Below are 20,260 nucleotides of genomic sequence, written 5' to 3'. Positions count from 1 at the left end.
ATTCCTTGCTTGACCGCTCAACGCGCCTGTTCTTTAATACAACTAGTTGTAAAGTTTTTTACTATTATATATTGTTAATAATAAATTGAAACAAATTGTTAATAAAGTCAAATATTCAGAGCTAGAAAAGCCCTTCTAGCTCCAACATAAAATTGGTCCTTCAAGCCGGATATAATTTCATAAATTTTAATTATCGTATTTTTTTCGTCTCAAGTCACGGCAAAATGATAGAAAGCGATCATGACAATGTAGAGGTGCAAAGTCCTCTGCAACGCGAAGAAATTTCTAGAATCGTTCGCATAAAAATGAAACAACGACAATCATTAATCACTCGGCTCAATTTGTTAAAAACGAATACAAACCATCTGCACGAACTTTCGCTCAAAGATGTAGAGGCAAGGCTAGCCCTATTAGAGCGTCACTACAACGCCCTGGATGAACTGCAGTCGCAAATAGAATTTTTAGACGAAACTCAATTTGAAGGTGGCATTCGCGCCGTTGTGGATGATACTTACTGTGAAGTCAAGGCGGCATATGCTGAGAGGCTCGCCTTATTGCGGACGTGTGCCGAAGAAATGCCGTTAAGCAGTACAGTTGCCCAACAGTCAGTGCCATCATCGCGGATGTAGTTCATTTTGCCCAAATTGCAGTTGCCATCCTTCAACGGATCACATCGAGAGTGGCTAGATTTTCGTAGTATGTTCTCCGTGATGGTGGACAAAAACCCAGCACTGTCAGATGGCGAAAAGTTCCAATACTTGCGCTCGAGTCTAACAGGATGTGCCGCGAGCCTGGTTCAGTCGCTAGAAGTTACCAGCTTGAATTACAAAAGGTCAATGGCAATCAGCAAAGCTGCTCCTTGTGCGATCAACCAGTTTTTCACAACGCCTTCAAATGTTCCCCATTTATGAAACTCTCACCCTTGCAGCGCTATGATGTCGTAAAGAAGAAGAATATGTGCTTAAATTGCTTGAGCCAAAACCACACATCTAAGCAGTGCCCATCGACGCATAGATGTCAAGTATGTCGGGGAGTCATCACACGCTGTTGCACAGAAATTCTACAAGTGCTGCCAATGAGCAATCATCGACTTCGTCATTGACACCACCATCAACTAACATGCGTTCAACGTCGGCCCCAACAGCACTTCAGGTATGTAACGGTAGCGAATAAGTATTACTGGCTACAGCCATTGTTCAGCTTCGTAGTTCTTCGGGTGCTTTAGTACTCGCACATGCACTTCTCGATTCCGCCTCACAACTGCACTTCATAACCGAACGCATGGCTCAGCTGCTTCGTTTGAAACGGGAAAAAGTTTCGTTAGAAATCGGTGGAATAGGTTTGTGCGGAGCTAGGTGCCAGTTCTTATGCAAGGTGGAGATGCGCTCTCAACATACAGCTTATTCGTCAACAATGGATGCGGTTATTATGAACACAATAACCCCGTCCCAACCACGCACACCTTGGCCGATAAAACATTCAACACCCCATGCCCATTGGATTTGCTGATAGGAGCAAGCATATTTTACGATTTACTGTTGGTTGGACAGATCAGCTTAGGCGAGAATAAGCTAGTCCTTCAAAAAAATTTAGTTGGGTGACTGCTGACTGTTATCGTCAGCTACGTTGGTTTCATCATACCCTACATCTATCGCGACTGACTACATGTTATCGAATTCATGGTAATCAAAACTTGCAGCCAACGCAACTAATATGTCGTCACCAATATTAGAGCCGTTCCTGGATCAAATTTTGGAATAATTCTGGCACATCGAACATTATCCAGGCCAAAAACACTCTAGCCTAACTATTGATGAAAAAGAATGCCAAAAATATTTCGAAAATACTACAAATAGATGCCCCACTACCAACAAATTCATTGTACGCCTGCCGTTTAAGGACCCACCTCAGTCTTTGGGTATTTCTTATTACATAGCACTGAAACGACTTTTGTCCATCGAAAATAAACTTCGCTACAACAGATGCCTTGAAAGGGACTATAATTCCCTCATAAAGGAATACATCGCACTACATCACATGATCTACGTCCCCTTTCCAGATGCATGTTTAAACTATGTACATACCGCACCACGCAGTCCTGGAGCTGAAGCAAACTGTATGTATTCGGTACTGAGTAACGGGTGCGCTCTCTAGTACCGAGTAACGAAACGTTACACACGAATATATTGTAATAAGTTTATACGTTTATAACGTTTGATGATGTACGTTAGTTTGCGCATGCGCGTATAGCGTGCATTCGGTGAATTTAAAAACACTCGTTACAAAGACTGATGTTTGTTTGTTATTATATTGTAGTACATACCTATATTAAAATTTGGAAGTTAATCGTCCGTAAAAGTTTTTCAGTGCTTTTGGTGCTTCAAGTTTTGTGTACGTAGACAAAGTTTGAAATTGGAATAAGGTAAGAAAATATTGTTTATAAATTGTTTACACTTTTTATTGCTATTATTTTAGAGCATAATTTTACTGGTACAATGGATAAGAAAAGGAGTAAACTATGGGGTTTTTTCAAGGAGCCTAAAGACGATAAGGTAAAATTTGATCTTAGCAATTCATTGTATTCCGTGAAAGGTGGCTCTACTACAAATTTGAAAAAGCATCTCATGAAGAAACACAGACCAACATATGAAACCATCATTCTGTGCTCCGAGTCAAATGCGCTTGCCCTGGAAGGTCCTATACCACCAACTTCAACAAGCGCAGAGTCTAATCCTGAAACTAATCTTGTGATTAAAACAAATGAAACCAATTCGAAGCAGACTAATTTAAATGCCTTTATTAAACCTCCAATAGGTGTAATAAGAGGAAAAAAAAATTCATGATTTAATTTTTAAAATGATAGTTAAAGACATTCAGCCTTTTTCTGTAGTTGAACACGCGGGTTTTAAAGATCTTATTAATTACTTAGAACCAAGTTATAAAATACTTTCAAGATATATATTAAGCAATACTTTGTTGGATTCTCACTACTCCGAAGTCCAAAAAAAATTAAAAGTAGAATTGGAGAATGTTAAATATGTATCGATTACCACTGATGGCTGGACTTCAAGAGCAACAACTTCTTACCAAGCTGTAACAGTCCATTATTTATTAAATTGGGAGATTAAGTTTGCATTACTAGGATGTTTTGAATGCCATGAGCAACATACGGGCCGAATACATCAAAAATGATTTGCATAAGTTGCTCTGCTATTGGGACATACAAAATAAAATATTTGTCTGCGTTACAGATAACGCAGCGAACATGAAGGCTGCTATACGATTGACAAATTATGAGCATTTACCGTGTTTTGCTCATACTCTTAATTTTGTCGTGCATGCAGGAATGCAGGAATGTGGCCTCGGGGAGCTGATAAAAAAAAAATACAAGCTATTGTGGAACATTTCCACAAGAGTCCAATAGCTACCAAAACACTAATTGCCATGCAGGAGCAACTGAGGCCTAATCAAAAACCATTAAAGCTTAAAATGGACGTAGTGACCAGATGGAACAGATATGATTGAGAGGATTTATTCACTTCAAGAAACTTTAGAAGCGTCTCTCGGAATCTTACACAATCCAGTAGAAAATCTTGCAGAAGGCGAATGGCAGACACTGCCAGAAATAGTAAAAATTCTGAAGCCATTCAAAGAACTCACTTAAGAAATGTCTTCAGAAATAAAGGTGACTGTTTCAATGGTCCTGGCTTCGACGGAAAGTATGACCAGAATTTTGGACAGTTTAACTACAAATATAATAACAGATACAGGAAAGAAACTGGCAAATAAAATACTAACGGAATATAAAAGTAGGTTTAAGAATTGTCACAGGCACCCTGTGTTATCTAAAGCAACACTATTAGACCCGCGTTTTAAGGAGCCGGCATTTAGGTTTGATTTATCAAGTTATGAGTCTGCGAAAGATGCTTTGAAAGTTGAGCTGCAAAACGAGTTCAACTTTCATCAGCAATCTATAGAACCTACTGAATCAACGTTAGCTATAACTACTAGCAACACTGACGCTGACAACGATTCAATTTGGAAAGATTTTGACGCTGTTGCGACGTCAGTGTCAGCTTCAAACTCTGTAGTTAGCAGAAGTATTATTATTATGAGGCAATATTTAGAGGAAATAATTATATCTCGAAATGAGTGGCCTTTGAAATGGTGGCAAGCACGGGCAATTCTATACCCGGAGCTCTCGAGCTTGGCTGATAAATATTTATCAGTTATGGCTTCTTCTGTACCATTTGAAAGGACTTTTTCGAAATCGGGCCAAATATTAATCGAGAAGCGCAGCTCTATTCAGCCAAAGAGAATGGAAAAGATTTTGTTTTTAAATATGAACCAAAAATTCTTGCAAAAAAAAAAATTTTAATATTATATATTAATAATTTAGTTTATCAAAAATATTTTTTGTTTTGTCTAAAATATGTTTTTGTTTAATGTTTAATTTCAGTTCAGGAATGAAAGATTTTTGTTGTTTAAATGTTATTGTCAATAAATAATTTTTGGCACCTATTTGTTGCTTTTTCATTATAATTTAGGAGATTCTGCCAATACTTCATTTGCAGTTCTACACTTTCTTGTGACGTCGCAACGTCATACTGTATGCGTACCATACCGATACAACATATTCGATTCGTTGCGTTATGGATAAGGTATCAAAAGTAACGAGTAACATAACGATACGATAGTAACGAGTACTCATCGTTATAGTAACGAACATATACGGGTTTGCTTTTTTTCGTTACTTTTACACCTCTAGTCGTGAAACTGGACAGCAGTCGTGCTAATGGTGGACATCACCAAGATGTATCGCCAAATCATATTATAGTATACAAGGAAGACACGAACTGACAATACATATTGTGGCGAGATGAGACAACAGATCGAATTAAGACATATAAGTTGCAAACTGTTACGTATGGTACGGCATGTGCACCGTACTTAGCTATAAAGTGTCTGCAGTAACTCGCACGGGATCACATGACATCACATCCAATCGGCGCATCAGTTATTGCCAACGGCTTTTACGTTGACAAACTCATGACCAGCGCACCTACAATTGAAGATGTTATCGAAATCAAGCAGCAAGTCATCGAAGTGTTAAACAAAGGTGGATTTCCACTAAGAACGATTGCAACAAACGACGCAAGCATTATCGCCGATGTAACCGCAGTGGATCGTGAAGACATTATACAAGTTGAGGACGTTGACTATGTGAAAGAATTGGGCTTGAAATGGTCCCCATTTTTGGATAACTTTCTCTTCAGTTACACCCAACCACTCGTATCATCGAAAGTTAGCAAGCGTATCATCCTCTCAAATATCGCTAGATTCTTCGATCCATTGGGCTTGCTCAATCCGCTTATGGTCACGTGTAAGATTTTGTTGCAGCAGTTGTGGAAATTTCGGCTGAATTGGGGCGAAAGCGTACCTCCGTCTAATTATACACAATGGGAGTCATTTTGCACAAAACTCCCGCTTGTTGAAAATCTTCGAGTGACCAGATTAGTAGCATGTGATTACAACTCTACTACACACGCATTTGTAGACGCCAGTACAAGAGCATACGGTGCCACCATATACGTGGTATCCAACTCAACATCGGCACTACTATGTGCGAAATCTTATGTTGCCCCTACGAAAGAAGTAAGTCTGTTTCGACTAAAACTCAGCGCTGCGGTGCTCCTGGCAGAGTTGCTTGAGTTTGTGTATAAGAAAATCCACCACAACACTGGGAATGTTCAATGCTGGACCGAATCGTTGATTATGTTGGCCTGGACAAAGGGAGATCCTTCAAGATGGACAACTTTTGTCAGCAATCGAGTAACCAAAATACAATTACTCACTCATCACTATTACTGGCACCACGTCCCCAGCGAATTAAATCCTGCTGAGATACTCTCACGTGGAACGAAAGCTGACAAATTTATCGACAACAGCCTTTGGTTTCATGGCCCGCATTTCCTTACCCAAGACGCTCAACACTGGCCACCACCATCATCCAATGCCATCAACGACAATAATATACCAGAGCAGCGCCGACACAATATCGTGTTGCTAACAAATCCAACAACAGATATCATCAGTGAGCATAAATGTGTGACGAATTACAATAAACTTCTTCGAATAATGTGTTATGTGCGACGATTTGCAGATGCATCGCGTGGAATTCGCACCAACCAAAATAGCATCACCGCATCGGAAATAAACCACCATTTCTCACCATTTGTCGCATCGTCCAAAGTACCAAATTCTTTGATGAATTATCCATGCTTTAAACGGACCGCCTCGTTCATTGGAAGTTGAAGTTATCGCAACTATCACCATTCCTATGCAATGGAATCATCAGAGTTGGAGGTCGCCTAAAAAACTCTTCACTCACCTTCAATGAAAAACACCCTATCGTATTGCCAAAATCGCATCCTTTTGTTCACACACTTATCATGCATTTGCATCAACAATATCGTCACGCAGGCTGCCAAACGCTGCTCACCATCATTCGTAAAGATTTTGGGCCACCATCGCTAGAAACACTATCAAGCGTGTGTTACGCAAATGTATAGTTTGCTACCGGTTTCGCCCTATTTTATCAAAGCAATTAATGGGTGATCTACCACGACAGGGTAGTTCCATCTCCGCCATTTGAGAAAACCGGAGTGGATTAGTTCGGCCCGTTGCTTATCACACAGCGAATACGAGGTAGACCTCCTGGTAAGGTCTACATTGCTATTTTTATATGTTCAGCACCAAAGGAGTTCACCTTGAATTAGTACCTGATCTAACGACAGATGCATTCATCGCTGCTCTGAGACGGTTTATGGCTCGGCGTGGCAAATTTCGTATCATATATTCAGATAATGCCACAAACTTCGTCGGCGCGAACCACGAGCTAAGAGAACTCCTGCACAGACGGCGTCGAAAGGAAGTTCATCCCTCCAAGATCGCCACATTTCGGTGTCCTCTGGGAGAGTGCAGTGAAGCAAGCCCAGCATTATCTTCGTAGAGCCGTGGGCGTCCACATTCTTACATTCGACGAGCTTCACACAATCTGTTGCCAAACTGAAGCAATGAATAATAGCAGACCACTGATGCCCATGTCGAGCTCACCAGATGATCTTCGCCCTTTAACACCAGCACATCTCATTATCGGTCGATCACTATCGTCCATTCCTGAACAATCGCTAACATCAGTAAACACTGGAACACTAAAAAGGTACCAACTAATACAATGGATCCAGCAACAATTTTGGGTGCGATGGAGTAAGAACTATCTCCAAGAATTACAGTGCCGAAAAAGATGGAAATCTCCAATGCCAAATATTCAAAAGGGCGACCTAGTATTGCTACAGGAAAGCAACACTCCACCATTCAAATGGCCCATGGGTCGCATCTTAGATACCATCGAAGGCTCTGACGGAAAGGTCAGAGTAGTCATCATAAAAACCGCAGAGAGCACTCACAAGCGAGCCATGACACGGGTAGCTAAAAGGCCAATATCTCAATGGAATTAGGAAGGGCTGTGAAGCATTGCTTCCCAGGGGGGGTGGATGTTGAAACACAGAAATCCTTACTGGGATAACGCAACACAGAAATTACCACTGGGACAACGCAACACATTAGCGTAGCAGTCACAGAACCATAGCAGCGCACTGAGTTCATTATACTTAGCGGTTAGGTCAGTGCGTGCATAAAAAATGTAATTTCGGCACGACAAACATCACGCCACCACTCGTAGTAGCTGCAGCGAAAAATCACCCCACCATACATACATACATAAATATATCACCGTTTTGATTTTCGTTTTCGTAATATCGAAGTAGGAATATAGAATATACTAAGAAACTTGAAGAGCAATTCAAAACCCGCCCGTTCAGCGTGACGAGAGATTTTTTTATTATACATTGTAAAAAATGAAATGAAAAAGCGGGCTAATTTGAGAAAATCCTTATTTACTTAAATGTATATGAGTTTTCGAAAGTACAATGAGGCGCAAAATAAACCACAGTATTGGAAGATATAATTTATAATTTTTATTATAATAATAATTATAATTTTTGCAAATGGCATCATACATACATCCATAATATTGTTACGAATTTCGTTTCGTTAAAATCCAGATAACTCTCTCACAATAATCCCTGTGAGTTCGATCAGGACTGTCGAATAAAAGTCACAAATTAACGGCAACACCACTTGCTTTTTTAACTGCTTTATTTTACATGTACACATTTACCTTACGATTAAATTACTCTATTACTTTTCGTCTATTCGCTTACAAGTTCAATTTACAACTGAACAGCCTATGAACATGCAGCTCTACTTATCTACATACATGTGATTAATAACTATGATACTTTCTAGATTTGGCAGCTCGCATCTTCTGGCGAGTTCTGTTATTGTGGCGGCTTACTAACCCTGTGCGATATAGCCACCTGTCATTTTCGCCTAACTCATTTAACGATAGTCCCACAAAGCGTACTCTGTCTCGCTATCTGCAGTCGCTATCAAGGCGAATTCGTGTTTTGTTTTGGCATCTCACTCGCTCGTTATTGTTGCCTGTAGGCTCGCGAAGTTTCACCATTCGCAACAATATTATAGATGCTTTCCATTTCAATTCAACCGGGCTATTCGGGTCATGTTCTTCGATTTCGATGTAACTCAAATATGTTGCTCTCTGGTCAAAATAATGAGACACGTAGTTTTTTGTTCGCCCGAAAAACATTTTTTTCAAGAGTTATCGGCAATTTTGTTTTTCGGCTCAAATTCGATTTTTTTTAATTATGTAAGAAACAATTTTTTTTAAATGCCCATAACTTAGTCAAAAATGAACCGATTTTAATAATTCTGGGTTCAAAATGATCGCAATTACTTACACGAGCGACTTCATGTAGAAACAATTGCAAAAAAGTAGTTGAAAATTTTTTATTTAGCAAAAAAGAAAAAAAATTTAAATTTTTTCGAAATTCAATATTTCAAAAAGTGTATTTTTGTTTTTTTATAACTTTTTTTAAATCAAAAGGACATCTCAAACTTTAATTGAGCTGAATGCCTAGTAGCTAAAATGCGTTGTTTTTGAGTAATGAATTTTTGAGTAAAAAACCTGTTTCGCCCTTTTTGTTTTTTGCAAAATAAAAAATTTTCAACTATCTTTATGCAACTGTTTCTACATGAAATCGCTCGTATAAGTAATGACGATCATTTTGAACCCAAAATTATTAAAACCGGCTTATTTTTGACTAAGTTATGAGTAATTAAAAAAAAATTTCTTATATAGATTCTTTCCATTTCAATTCAAATTCGGGACATGTTCTTCTATTTCGATGTAACTCAAATATGTTGCTCTCTGGTCAAAATAATGAGACACGTATTTTTTTGTTCGCCCGAAAATTTTTTTTTTCAAGCTTTATTGGCAATTTTGTTTTTCGGCTCAAAATCGATTTTTTTTTAATAATATAAGAAAATTTTTTTTTTAAATGCTCATAACTTAGTCAAAAATTAACCGATTTTAATAACTTTGGGTTCAAAATGATCGCCATTACTTATACGAGCGATTTCATGTAGAAACAGTTGCATAAAGATAGTTGAAAATTTTTTATTTTGCAAAAAACAAAAAGGGCGAAACAGGTTTTTTACTCAAAAATTCATTACTCAAAAACAACGCATTTTAGCTACTAGGCATTCAGCTCAATTAAAGTTTGAGATGTCCTTTTGATTTAAAAAAAGTTATAAAAAAAACAAAAATACACTTTTTGAAATATTGAATTTCGAAAAAATTTAAATTTTTTTTCTTTTTTGCTAAATAAAAAATTTTCAACTACTTTTTTGCAATTGTTTCTACATGAAGTCGCTCGTATAAGTAATGACGATCATTTTGAACCCAAAATTATTAAAATCGGTTAATTTTTGACTAAGTTATGAGCATTTAAAAAAAAATCATCATTCTGAACCCAGAATTATTAAAATCGGTTCATTTTTGACTAAGTTATGGGCATTTAAAAAAAAATTTTTCTTACATAATTAAAAAAAATTGAATTTGAGCCGAAAAACAAAATTGCCGATAACTCTTGAAAAAAATGTTTTTCGGGCGAACAAAAAAATACGTGTCTCATTATTTTGACCAGAGAGCAACATATTTAAGTTACATCGAAATCGAAGAACATAACCCGAATAGCCCGGTTGAATTGAAATGGAAAGCATCTATATTCAATGCTTGTGAACTAAACAGCTGATTTATACATACAGACAAACAAAGGAGGACGTACAGGTCAAAATAAAGAACTCCATTACCCAAAATATTTTTGTTTTTTTATTTAGTAATAAAGTTATTCAAAAAACAAGATTGAATGTTTAATTTTGTGCCACCTTGCACAAATATGTACATGTATAGATATATGCATATACATAGGTATGTATATGATTGCAGGAAAACATCAATTAGTAATATGTACTATAGAAATCCTTGTGGATCAAGTGGAAAAATCTTACAAATTCGTATTAAGACCTGTTTTTTATGATTTATATGTTATAGTGAGCAATATAAACTAAATGTTAAAATAAGAAACGGCTCCCAATACAATTTTTTTTATCAACGTTAAGAATAAACAATACATTAATAACAGAAGAGAATATAATAGCAAATAAAAGAAGAACAGTTTTTTAGTGCCGCTGCAAATTACAAAGGCAGATGTGTTATTTTTTGTACAATCTTAATATAAAAGTTCCCGGAGCAACCACCAGGTGGCACTCTATGTCAACTGATTTGAGTTCAGTTTTTTTTCGTTAAGTGGCAGCCTGTGATTAACATTCCTACCAAAATTTTTTTTGCATTGCCGTCGGTATCGAAAACTGATGAAAACGTCAATAAAGTGAGAGAAAAGTTGATCAATAACTATTAATATCATTAAAATTAAATATAATATCAGAGACCTGGCACTGGACTTGAACATTGCTTATGGATCCTTTGAGGACAGTGTACTTATTCTTGCTATAAATTCTGTGACAAATTTTACACTGCATACGAAGTGACAGACAGAAAAAGAAGAGGTCATCCTCGCGTGTTTCGAGCGAGTGCAGCCATAAAGCCGTTCGAGATAGAACTCGTAGAAATTTCCTTAGATAGCAAAAAATCATGTCCAGCGAAATAAATGTATCGACCAGAACCATGCCCATACCAATTAGAGATGATCTCCATTATACAATAATGGGGACTAAAACCTGGAACAGTAAACTAAACGAGAGCAAATCTGTACAAGATGAACTTTCAAGTAAGAAGATTACTTATATTCCGGTGAAAATAACCTCCGTTACCGTGCTCTATAGTAATACTGCTAAATACTTGGAAATAACATTGGACACGAGGCTAAAATGGAAAGAACATGTCAAAATAAAAGCCAACAAAATTGACATAAAATCAAAAAAGGTTAAATGGTTGATTGGCAGAAACTCTGTCAATATAAAACAAATTACTTCTTTACAATGAAGTTTTAAAGCCAGTATGGACATACGGCGTTCAATTGTGGAGATGTACCGCCCTGCCTCAAGCATTGAAATCACTCATCGTCAACAAAATTAAGTTCTCAGAGGCATGGTCAATGCTCTTTGGTATATAAGGAATACTGATTTGCACAACGATCTGTCGATGAAAAACATTATACAAAGATGGGTAAACATGAAAAACTGCTAGAAGAGCACATAAGCCCGGAAGCTTCGGCATTTAGAGAAGCCATATACACAAGAAAACTACGAAGAACCAAACCTCGAGACTTAGTATCCAACGCGTCATAGTTATGTGGTACAATTTTAATTGTTGGTACGTTATCAATTAATTATACCGCAAAATATAACTTGTTCGCTTTGCTGGGTGTACATAATGCTATAAAATGTTAAGTTGTGTTTTGTTACGTTTCAATGAAAAATATGAAAGCCTTTCGCCGCTCAACTGGTCATCTTTTAACACAGGCAGCAATAATGCAAGCAGCTTCTTCGGTGACATCCGGTCAACGGCCATTAAAATATTGTTTTTACAGATGAGAAAATCTTCACTGTTGAAAAATCTTTTTAATAAACAAAACAACAAAATCTATGCTAAAACTTCTACAGACGCAAAAAATGTTGTTCTAAGGATTCAGCGTGGCCACCATCCACCCTCTTTAATGGTTTCATGGAAAGTTCTCGTAAGGCGTTACATCTCTTCATTTATGCGAAAAAGGGGGTAATACCGGGGCAAAAATGTACCAGGAGGATGCTTAGAAGGCGACGTGAAGCAGTTGAGCAGTACTCTCTTCAATGGAGATCGTTGGATCTTTCAGCAAGATTTTGCTCCAGCCCATAAAGCAAAAAAACTCAGCAGTGGCTAAAAAATAATATTCGTGGGTTCATAGCCGCAGAAGATTTACCGCCTCGAAGTGCAGATCTGAATTGGACTACACTTTGTGGTCAGAATTGGAAAACATGGCCTGTCGAAGACCTCACAGAAGTTTGTACAGTCTCAACCAGTCTTTGGTTCGAACAGCGACGTCAATATCCATGGAAACCGCGCGTGCTGCAAAAGCTTTATGGCCTTTGTAAGGGTTGTGTAAAAGCAAATGGTGACCATGTCGAATGAAAATTAAAATTTTTCTTTAATATTTAGATTAAAGTATCTTCATAAAAAAAAGTATTTTAATCAAGTTTTTTAGTAGTTAATGATTTGCTCCACATTGCTGTAAAGTTTGTCACAAACGACTTGGATTTCGTTCAAGAAAGGTACCGCGTTGATATCACCATAAACGTGATTTCTAAGGCTGAATCCAACCCAGCATTCATTAAACATACGGCCACCGTTATCCTGCCAGCTTTAAAAGCCAAAAAATTGTCAGAAAATGCCAAAATTAAAATTGGATGGATCGTCTGCGCTTAAGAGAAGGAGTCTAGTTATTACAAAAATTCTATAGACATTTAGAGTAGGGTCATATGTCGCGTAACCAGTGAATTTGATAAATCTAAACAGTAGAGGATATGTGGTCACTTCACTGTGTGCTTTCCGAAACCAACGAATGGGAGAATATCCACCATACTACGAGGCTTGTAACGACCCTTTTTCCTCAAAGATCAGAAAACATTTTGCATAGTGCATGCAACACGAAGCAGGTGACATCAGGAAACAAGAACTTCAAGCGGCGTGTAGTAAAATTAACGCCAAGAAAGCTCCATTTCCAGAAGGCATTCCAAATAGAGTCTTGCAAGTAGCGATTGCTAAGCTCCTGGACATGAAATTGAAATTGAAATTTGAAAAGGTCGGGCCAAACAGCACCAGGAGATTTGGTGGCCCCTAAAACACTCATTCTAAGAAGCCCATTGCATTTAAAGCTCTGGAAAGAGGGAAGATAATCAAAGAGGGAAGGAGAAAAGTATCAGAGAAAGAGATAGGAAAGAATAGAGACAGAGTTAGAGATAGGTAGTCCTGTAAGAATTTTTCAGATTTTTTGGCAAATCTGTAAATATCCTCCACTTTTAGAGAGCTAATATTACTCATTCTCACGACGACGGAACCCAAAACTCGTAGCCGTGCTCCAGCAAAGGCAGGATACTCACAGAGAAAGTGCTCAGTGCTATCCGCCTCCTCCAAGTAAAACACGCACATTGGGTCCTCAATGATTCGATGGTGGTCATATGCAAACCCCATGGGTTGTGTCCTGAAAAAATACACTTTTTGAAATATTGAATTTCGAAAAAATTTAAATTTTTTTTCTTTTTTGCTAAATAAAAAATTTTCAACTACTTTTTTGCAATTGTTTCTACATGAAGTCGCTCGTGTAAGTAATTACGATCATTCTGAACCCAGAATTATTAAAATCGGTTCATTTTTGACTAAGTTATGGGCATTTAAAAAAAAATTTTCTTACATAATTAAAAAAAATCGAATTTGAGCCGAAAAACAAAATTGCCGATAACTCTTGAAAAAAAAATGTTTTTCGGGCGAACAAAAAAATACGTGTCTCATTATTTTGACCAGAGAGCAACATATTTAAGTTACATCGAAATCGAAGAACATAACCCGAATAGCCCGGTTGAATTGAAATGGAAAGCATCTATATTCAATGCTTGTGAACTAAACAGCTGATTTATACATACAGACAAACAAAATATTTTTGTTTTTTTATTTAGTAATAAAGTTATTCAAAAAACAAGATTGAATGTTTAATTTTGTGCCACCTTGCACAAATATGTACATGTATAGATATATGCATATACATAGGTATGTATATGATTGCAGGAAAACATCAATTAGTAATATGTACTATAGAAATCCTTGTGGATCAAGTGGAAAAATCTTACAAATTCGTATTAAGACCTGTTTTTTATGATTTATATGTTATAGTGAGCAATATAAACTAAATGTTAAAATAAGAAACGGCTCCCAATACAATTTTTTTTATCAACGTTAAGAATAAACAATACATTAATAACAGAAGAGAATATAATAGCAAATAAAAGAAGAACAGTTTTTTAGTGCCGCTGCAAATTACAAAGGCAGATGTGTTATTTTTTGTACACTCTTAATATAAAAGTTCCCGGAGCAACCACCAGGTGGCACTCTATGTCAACTGATTTGAGTTCAGTTTTTTTTCGTTAAGTGGCAGCCTGTGATTAACATTCCTACCAAAATTTTTTTTCCATTGCCGTCGGTATCGAAAACTGATGAAAACGTCAATAAAGTGAGAGAAAAGTTGATCAATAACTATTAATATCATTAAAATTAAATATAATATCAGAGACCTGGCACTGGACTTGAACATTGCTTATGGATCCTTTGAGGACAGTGTACTTATTCTTGCTATAAATTCTGTGACAAATTTTACACTGCATACGAAGTGACAGACAGAAAAAGAAGAGGTCATCCTCGCGTGTTTCGAGCCAGTGCAGCCATAAAGCCGTTCGAGATAGAACTCGTAGAAATTTCCTTAGATAGCAAAAAATCATGTCCAGCGAAATAAATGTATCGACCAGAACCATGCCCATACCAATTAGAGATGATCTCCATTATACAATAACGGGGACTAAAACCTGGAACAGTAAACTAAACGAGAGCAAATCTGTACAAGATGAACTTTCAAGTAAGAAGATTACTTATATTCCGGTGAAAATATCCTCCGTTACCGTGCTCTATAGTAATACTGCTAAATACTTGTAAATAACATTGGACACGAGGCTAAAATGGAAAGAACATGTCAAAATAAAAGCCAACAAAATTGACATAAAATCAAAAAAGGTTAAATGGTTGATTGGCAGAAACTCTGTCAATATAAAACAAATTACTTCTTTACAATGAAGTTTTAAAGCCAGTATGGACATACGGCGTTCAATTGTGGGGATGTACCGCCCTGCCTCAAGCATTGAAATCACTCATCGTCAACAAAATTAAGTTCTCAGAGGCATGGTCAATGCTCTTTGGTATATAAGGAATACTGATTTGCACAACGATCTGTCGATGAAAAACATTATACAAAGATGGGTAAACATGAAAAACTGCTAGAAGAGCACATAAGCCCGGAAGCTTCGGCATTTAGAGAAGCCATATACACAAGAAAACTACGAAGAACCAAACCTCGAGACTTAGTATCCAACGCGTCATAGTTATGTGGTACAATTTTAATTGTTGGTACGTTATCAATTAATTATACCGCAAAATATAACTTGTTCGCTTTGCTGGGTGTACATAATGCTATAAAATGTTAAGTTGTGTTTTGTTACGTTTCAATGAAAAATATGAAAGCCTTTCGCCGCTCAACTGGTCATCTTTTAACACAGGCAGCAATAATGCAAGCAGCTTCTTCGGTGACATCCGGTCAACGGCCATTAAAATATTGTTTTTACAGATGAGAAAATCTTCACTGTTGAAAAATCTTTTTAATAAACAAAACAACAAAATCTATGCTAAAACTTCTACAGACGCAAAAAATGTTGTTCTAAGGATTCAGCGTGGCCACCATCCACCCTCTTTAATGGTTTCATGGAAAGTTCTCGTAAGGCGTTACATCTCTTCATTTATGCGAAAAAGGGGGTAATACCGGGGCAAAAATGTACCAGGAGGATGCTTAGAAGGCGACGTGAAGCAGTTGAGCAGTACTCTCTTCAATGGAGATCGTTGGATCTTTCAGCAAGATTTTGCTCCAGCCCATAAAGCAAAAAAACTCAGCAGTGGCTAAAAAATAATATTCGTGGGTTCATAGCCGCAGAAGATTTACCGCCTCGAAGTGCAGATCTGAATTGGACTACACTTTGTGGTCAGAATTGGAAAACATGGCCTGTCGAAGACCTCACAGAAGTTTGTACAGTCTCAACCAGTCTTTGGTTCGAACAGCGACGTCAATATCCATGGAAACCGCGCGTGCTGCAAAAGCTTTATGGCCTTTGTAAGGGTTGTGTAAAAGCAAATGGTGACCATGTCGAATGAAAATTAAAATTTTTCTTTAATATTTACAGGATTAGATTAAAGTATCTTCATAAAAAAAAGTATTTTAATCAATAACGGACTTGTAACAGAAATTATAGCAGGTTATGTCCTTAGTAGTTAATGATTTGCTCCACATTGCTGTAAAGTTTGTCACAAACGACTTGGATTTCGTTCAAGAAAGGTACCGCGTTGATATCACCATAAACGTGATTTCTAAGGCTGAATCCAACCCAGCATTCATTAAACATACGGCCACCGTTATCCTGCCAGCTTTAAAAGCCAAAAAATTGTCAGAAAATGCCAAAATTAAAATTGGATGGATCGTCTGCGCTTAAGAGAAGGAGTCTAGTTATTACAAAAATTCTATAGACATTTAGAGTAGGGTCATATGTCGCGTAACCAGTGAATTTGATAAATCTAAACAGTAGAGGATATGTGGTCACTTCACTGTGTGCTTTCCGAAACCAACGAATGGGAGAATATCCACCATACTACGAGGCTTGTAACGACCCTTTTTCCTCAAAGATCAGAAAACATTTTGCATAGTGCATACAACACGAAGCAGGTGACATCAGGAAACAAGAACTTCAAGCGGCGTGTAGTAAAATTAACGCCAAGAAAGCTCCATTTCCAGAAGGCATACCAAATAGAGTCTTGCAAGTAGCGATTGCTAAGCTCCTGGACATGAAATTGAAATTGAAATTTGAAAAGGTCGGGCCAAAGAGCACCAGGAGATTTGGTGGCCCCTAAAACACTCATTCTAAGAAGCCCATTGCATTTAAAGCTCTGGAAAGAGGGAAGATAATCAAAGAGGGAAGGAGAAAAGTATCAGAGAAAGAGATAGGAAAGAATAGAGACAGAGTTAGAGATAGGTAGTCCTGTAAGAATTTTTCAGATTTTTTGGCAAATCTGTAAATATCCTCCACTTTTAGAGAGCTAATATTACTCATTCTCACGACGACGGAACCCAAAACTCGTAGCCGTGCTCCAGCAAAGGCAGGATACTCACAGAGAAAGTGCTCAGTGCTATCCGCCTCCTCCAAGTAAAACACGCACATTGGGTCCTCAATGATTCGATGGTGGTCATATGCAAACCCCATGGGTTGTGTCCTGAAAAAATACACTTTTTGAAATATTGAATTTCGAAAAAATTTAAATTTTTTTTTCTTTTTTGCTAAATAAAAAATTTTCAACTACTTTTTTGCAATTGTTTCTACATGAAGTCGCTCGTGTAAGTAATTACGATCATTCTGAACCCATAATTATTAAAATCGGTTCATTTTTGACTAAGTTATGGGCATTTAAAAAAAAATTTTCTTACATAATTAAAAAAAATCGAATTTGAGCCGAAAAACAAAATTGCCGATAACTCTTGAAAAAAAATGTTTTTCGGGCGAACAAAAAAATACGTGTCTCATTATTTTGACCAGAGAGCAACATATTTAAGTTACATCGAAATCGAAGAACATAACCCGAATAGCCCGGTTGAATTGAAATGGAAAGCATCTATATTCAATGCTTGTGAACTAAACAGCTGATTTATACATACAGACAAACAAAATATTTTTGTTTTTTTATTTAGTAATAAAGTTATTCAAAAAACAAGATTGAATGTTTAATTTTGTGCCACCTTGCACAAATATGTACATGTATAGATATATGCATATACATAGGTATGTATATGATTGCAGGAAAACATCAATTAGTAATATGTACTATAGAAATCCTTGTGGATCAAGTGGAAAAATCTTACAAATTCGTATTAAGACCTGTTTTTTATGATTTATATGTTATAGTGAGCAATATAAACTAAATGTTAAAATAAGAAACGGCTCCCAATACAATTTTTTTTATCAACGTTAAGAATAAACAATACATTAATAACAGAAGAGAATATAATAGCAAATAAAAGAAGAACAGTTTTTTAGTGCCGCTGCAAATTACAAAGGCAGATGTGTTATTTTTTGTACACTCTTAATATAAAAGTTCCCGGAGCAACCACCAGGTGGCACTCTATGTCAACTGATTTGAGTTCAGTTTTTTTTCGTTAAGTGGCAGCCTGTGATTAACATTCCTACCAAAATTTTTTTTCCATTGCCGTCGGTATCGAAAACTGATGAAAACGTCAATAAAGTGAGAGAAAAGTTGATCAATAACTATTAATATCATTAAAATTAAATATAATATCAGAGACCTGGCACTGGACTTGAACATTGCTTATGGATCCTTTGAGGACAGTGTACTTATTCTTGCTATAAATTCTGTGACAAATTTTACACTGCATACGAAGTGACAGACAGAAAAAGAAGAGGTCATCCTCGCGTGTTTCGAACCAGTGCAGCCATAAAGCCGTTCGAGATAGAACTCGTAGAAATTTCCTTAGATAGCAAAAAATCATGTCCAGCGAAATAAATGTATCGACCAGAACCATGCCCATACCAATTAGAGATGATCTCCATTATACAATAACGGGGACTAAAACCTGGAACAGTAAACTAAACGAGAGCAAATCTGTACAAGATGAACTTTCAAGTAAGAAGATTACTTATATTCCGGTGAAAATATCCTCCGTTACCGTGCTCTATAGTAATACTGCTAAATACTTGGAAATAACATTGGACACGAAGCTAAAATGGAAAGAACATGTCAAAATAAAAGCCAACAAAATTGACATAAAATCAAAAAAGGTTAAATGGTTGATTGGCAGAAACTCTGTCAATATAAAACAAATTACTTCTTTACAATGAAGTTTTAAAGCCAGTATGGACATACGGCGTTCAATTGTGGGGATGTACCGCCCTGCCTCAAGCATTGAAATCACTCATCGTCAACAAAATTAAGTTCTCAGAGGCATGGTCAATGCTCTTTGGTATATAAGGAATACTGATTTGCACAACGATCTGTCGATGAAAAACATTATACAAAGATGGGTAAACATGAAAAACTGCTAGAAGAGCACATAAGCCCGGAAGCTTCGGCATTTAGAGAAGCCATATACACAAGAAAACTACGAAGAACCAAACCTCGAGACTTAGTATCCAACGCGTCATAGTTATGTGGTACAATTTTAATTGTTGGTACGTTATCAATTAATTATACCGCAAAATATAACTTGTTCGCTTTGCTGGGTGTACATAATGCTATAAAATGTTAAGTTGTGTTTTGTTACGTTTCAATGAAAAATATGAAAGCCTTTCGCCGCTCAACTGGTCATCTTTTAACACAGGCAGCAATAATGCAAGCAGCTTCTTCGGTGACATCCGGTCAACGGCCATTAAAATATTGTTTTTACAGATGAGAAAATCTTCACTGTTGAAAAATCTTTTTAATAAACAAAACAACAAAATCTATGCTAAAATTTCTACAGACGCAAAAAATGTTGTTCTAAGGATTCAGCGTGGCCACCATCCACCCTCTTTAATGGTTTCATGGAAAGTTCTCGTAAGGCGTTACATCTCTTCATTTATGCGAAAAAGGGGGTAATACCGGGGCAAAAATGTACCAGGAGGATGCTTAGAAGGCGACGTGAAGCAGTTGAGCAGTACTCTCTTCAATGGAGATCGTTGGATCTTTCAGCAAGATTTTGCTCCAGCCCATAAAGCAAAAAAACTCAGCAGTGGCTAAAAAATAATATTCGTGGGTTCATAGCCGCAGAAGATTTACCGCCTCGAAGTGCAGATCTGAATTGGACTACACTTTGTGGTCAGAATTGGAAAACATGGCCTGTCGAAGACCTCACAGAAGTTTGTACAGTCTCAACCAGTCTTTGGTTCGAACAGCGACGTCAATATCTATGGAAACCGCGCGTGCTGCAAA

The 20,260-nt window shown here is 37.0% G+C and overlaps 1 protein-coding gene across 1 annotated transcript; it reads left to right on the top strand.

Moving 5' to 3' along the window:
* Positions 1–4,989: 4,989 nt before the first annotated feature.
* Positions 4,990–6,315, top strand: LOC129250677 (uncharacterized). Its single transcript, XM_054890283.1, has one exon. It carries the CDS (start codon positions 4,990–4,992, stop codon positions 6,313–6,315), a length of 1,326 nt encoding a protein of 441 aa, XP_054746258.1.
* The last annotated feature ends 13,945 nt before the right edge of the window (positions 6,316–20,260 follow it).

Source organism: Anastrepha obliqua, chromosome 6 (genome assembly GCF_027943255.1).
Source record: "Anastrepha obliqua isolate idAnaObli1 chromosome 6, idAnaObli1_1.0, whole genome shotgun sequence".
NCBI classification, from domain to species: domain Eukaryota; kingdom Metazoa; phylum Arthropoda; class Insecta; order Diptera; family Tephritidae; genus Anastrepha; species Anastrepha obliqua.
Note: the sequence above shows the minus strand (reverse complement) of the source record. Positions and strands in the feature narration are given on the sequence as shown.

Bases quoted from the DNA above. Each gene is read 5' to 3' on its own strand.
- LOC129250677 (XM_054890283.1), top strand. From the start codon at position 4,990: ATGACATCACATCCAATCGGCGCATCAGTTATTGCCAACGGCTTTTAC.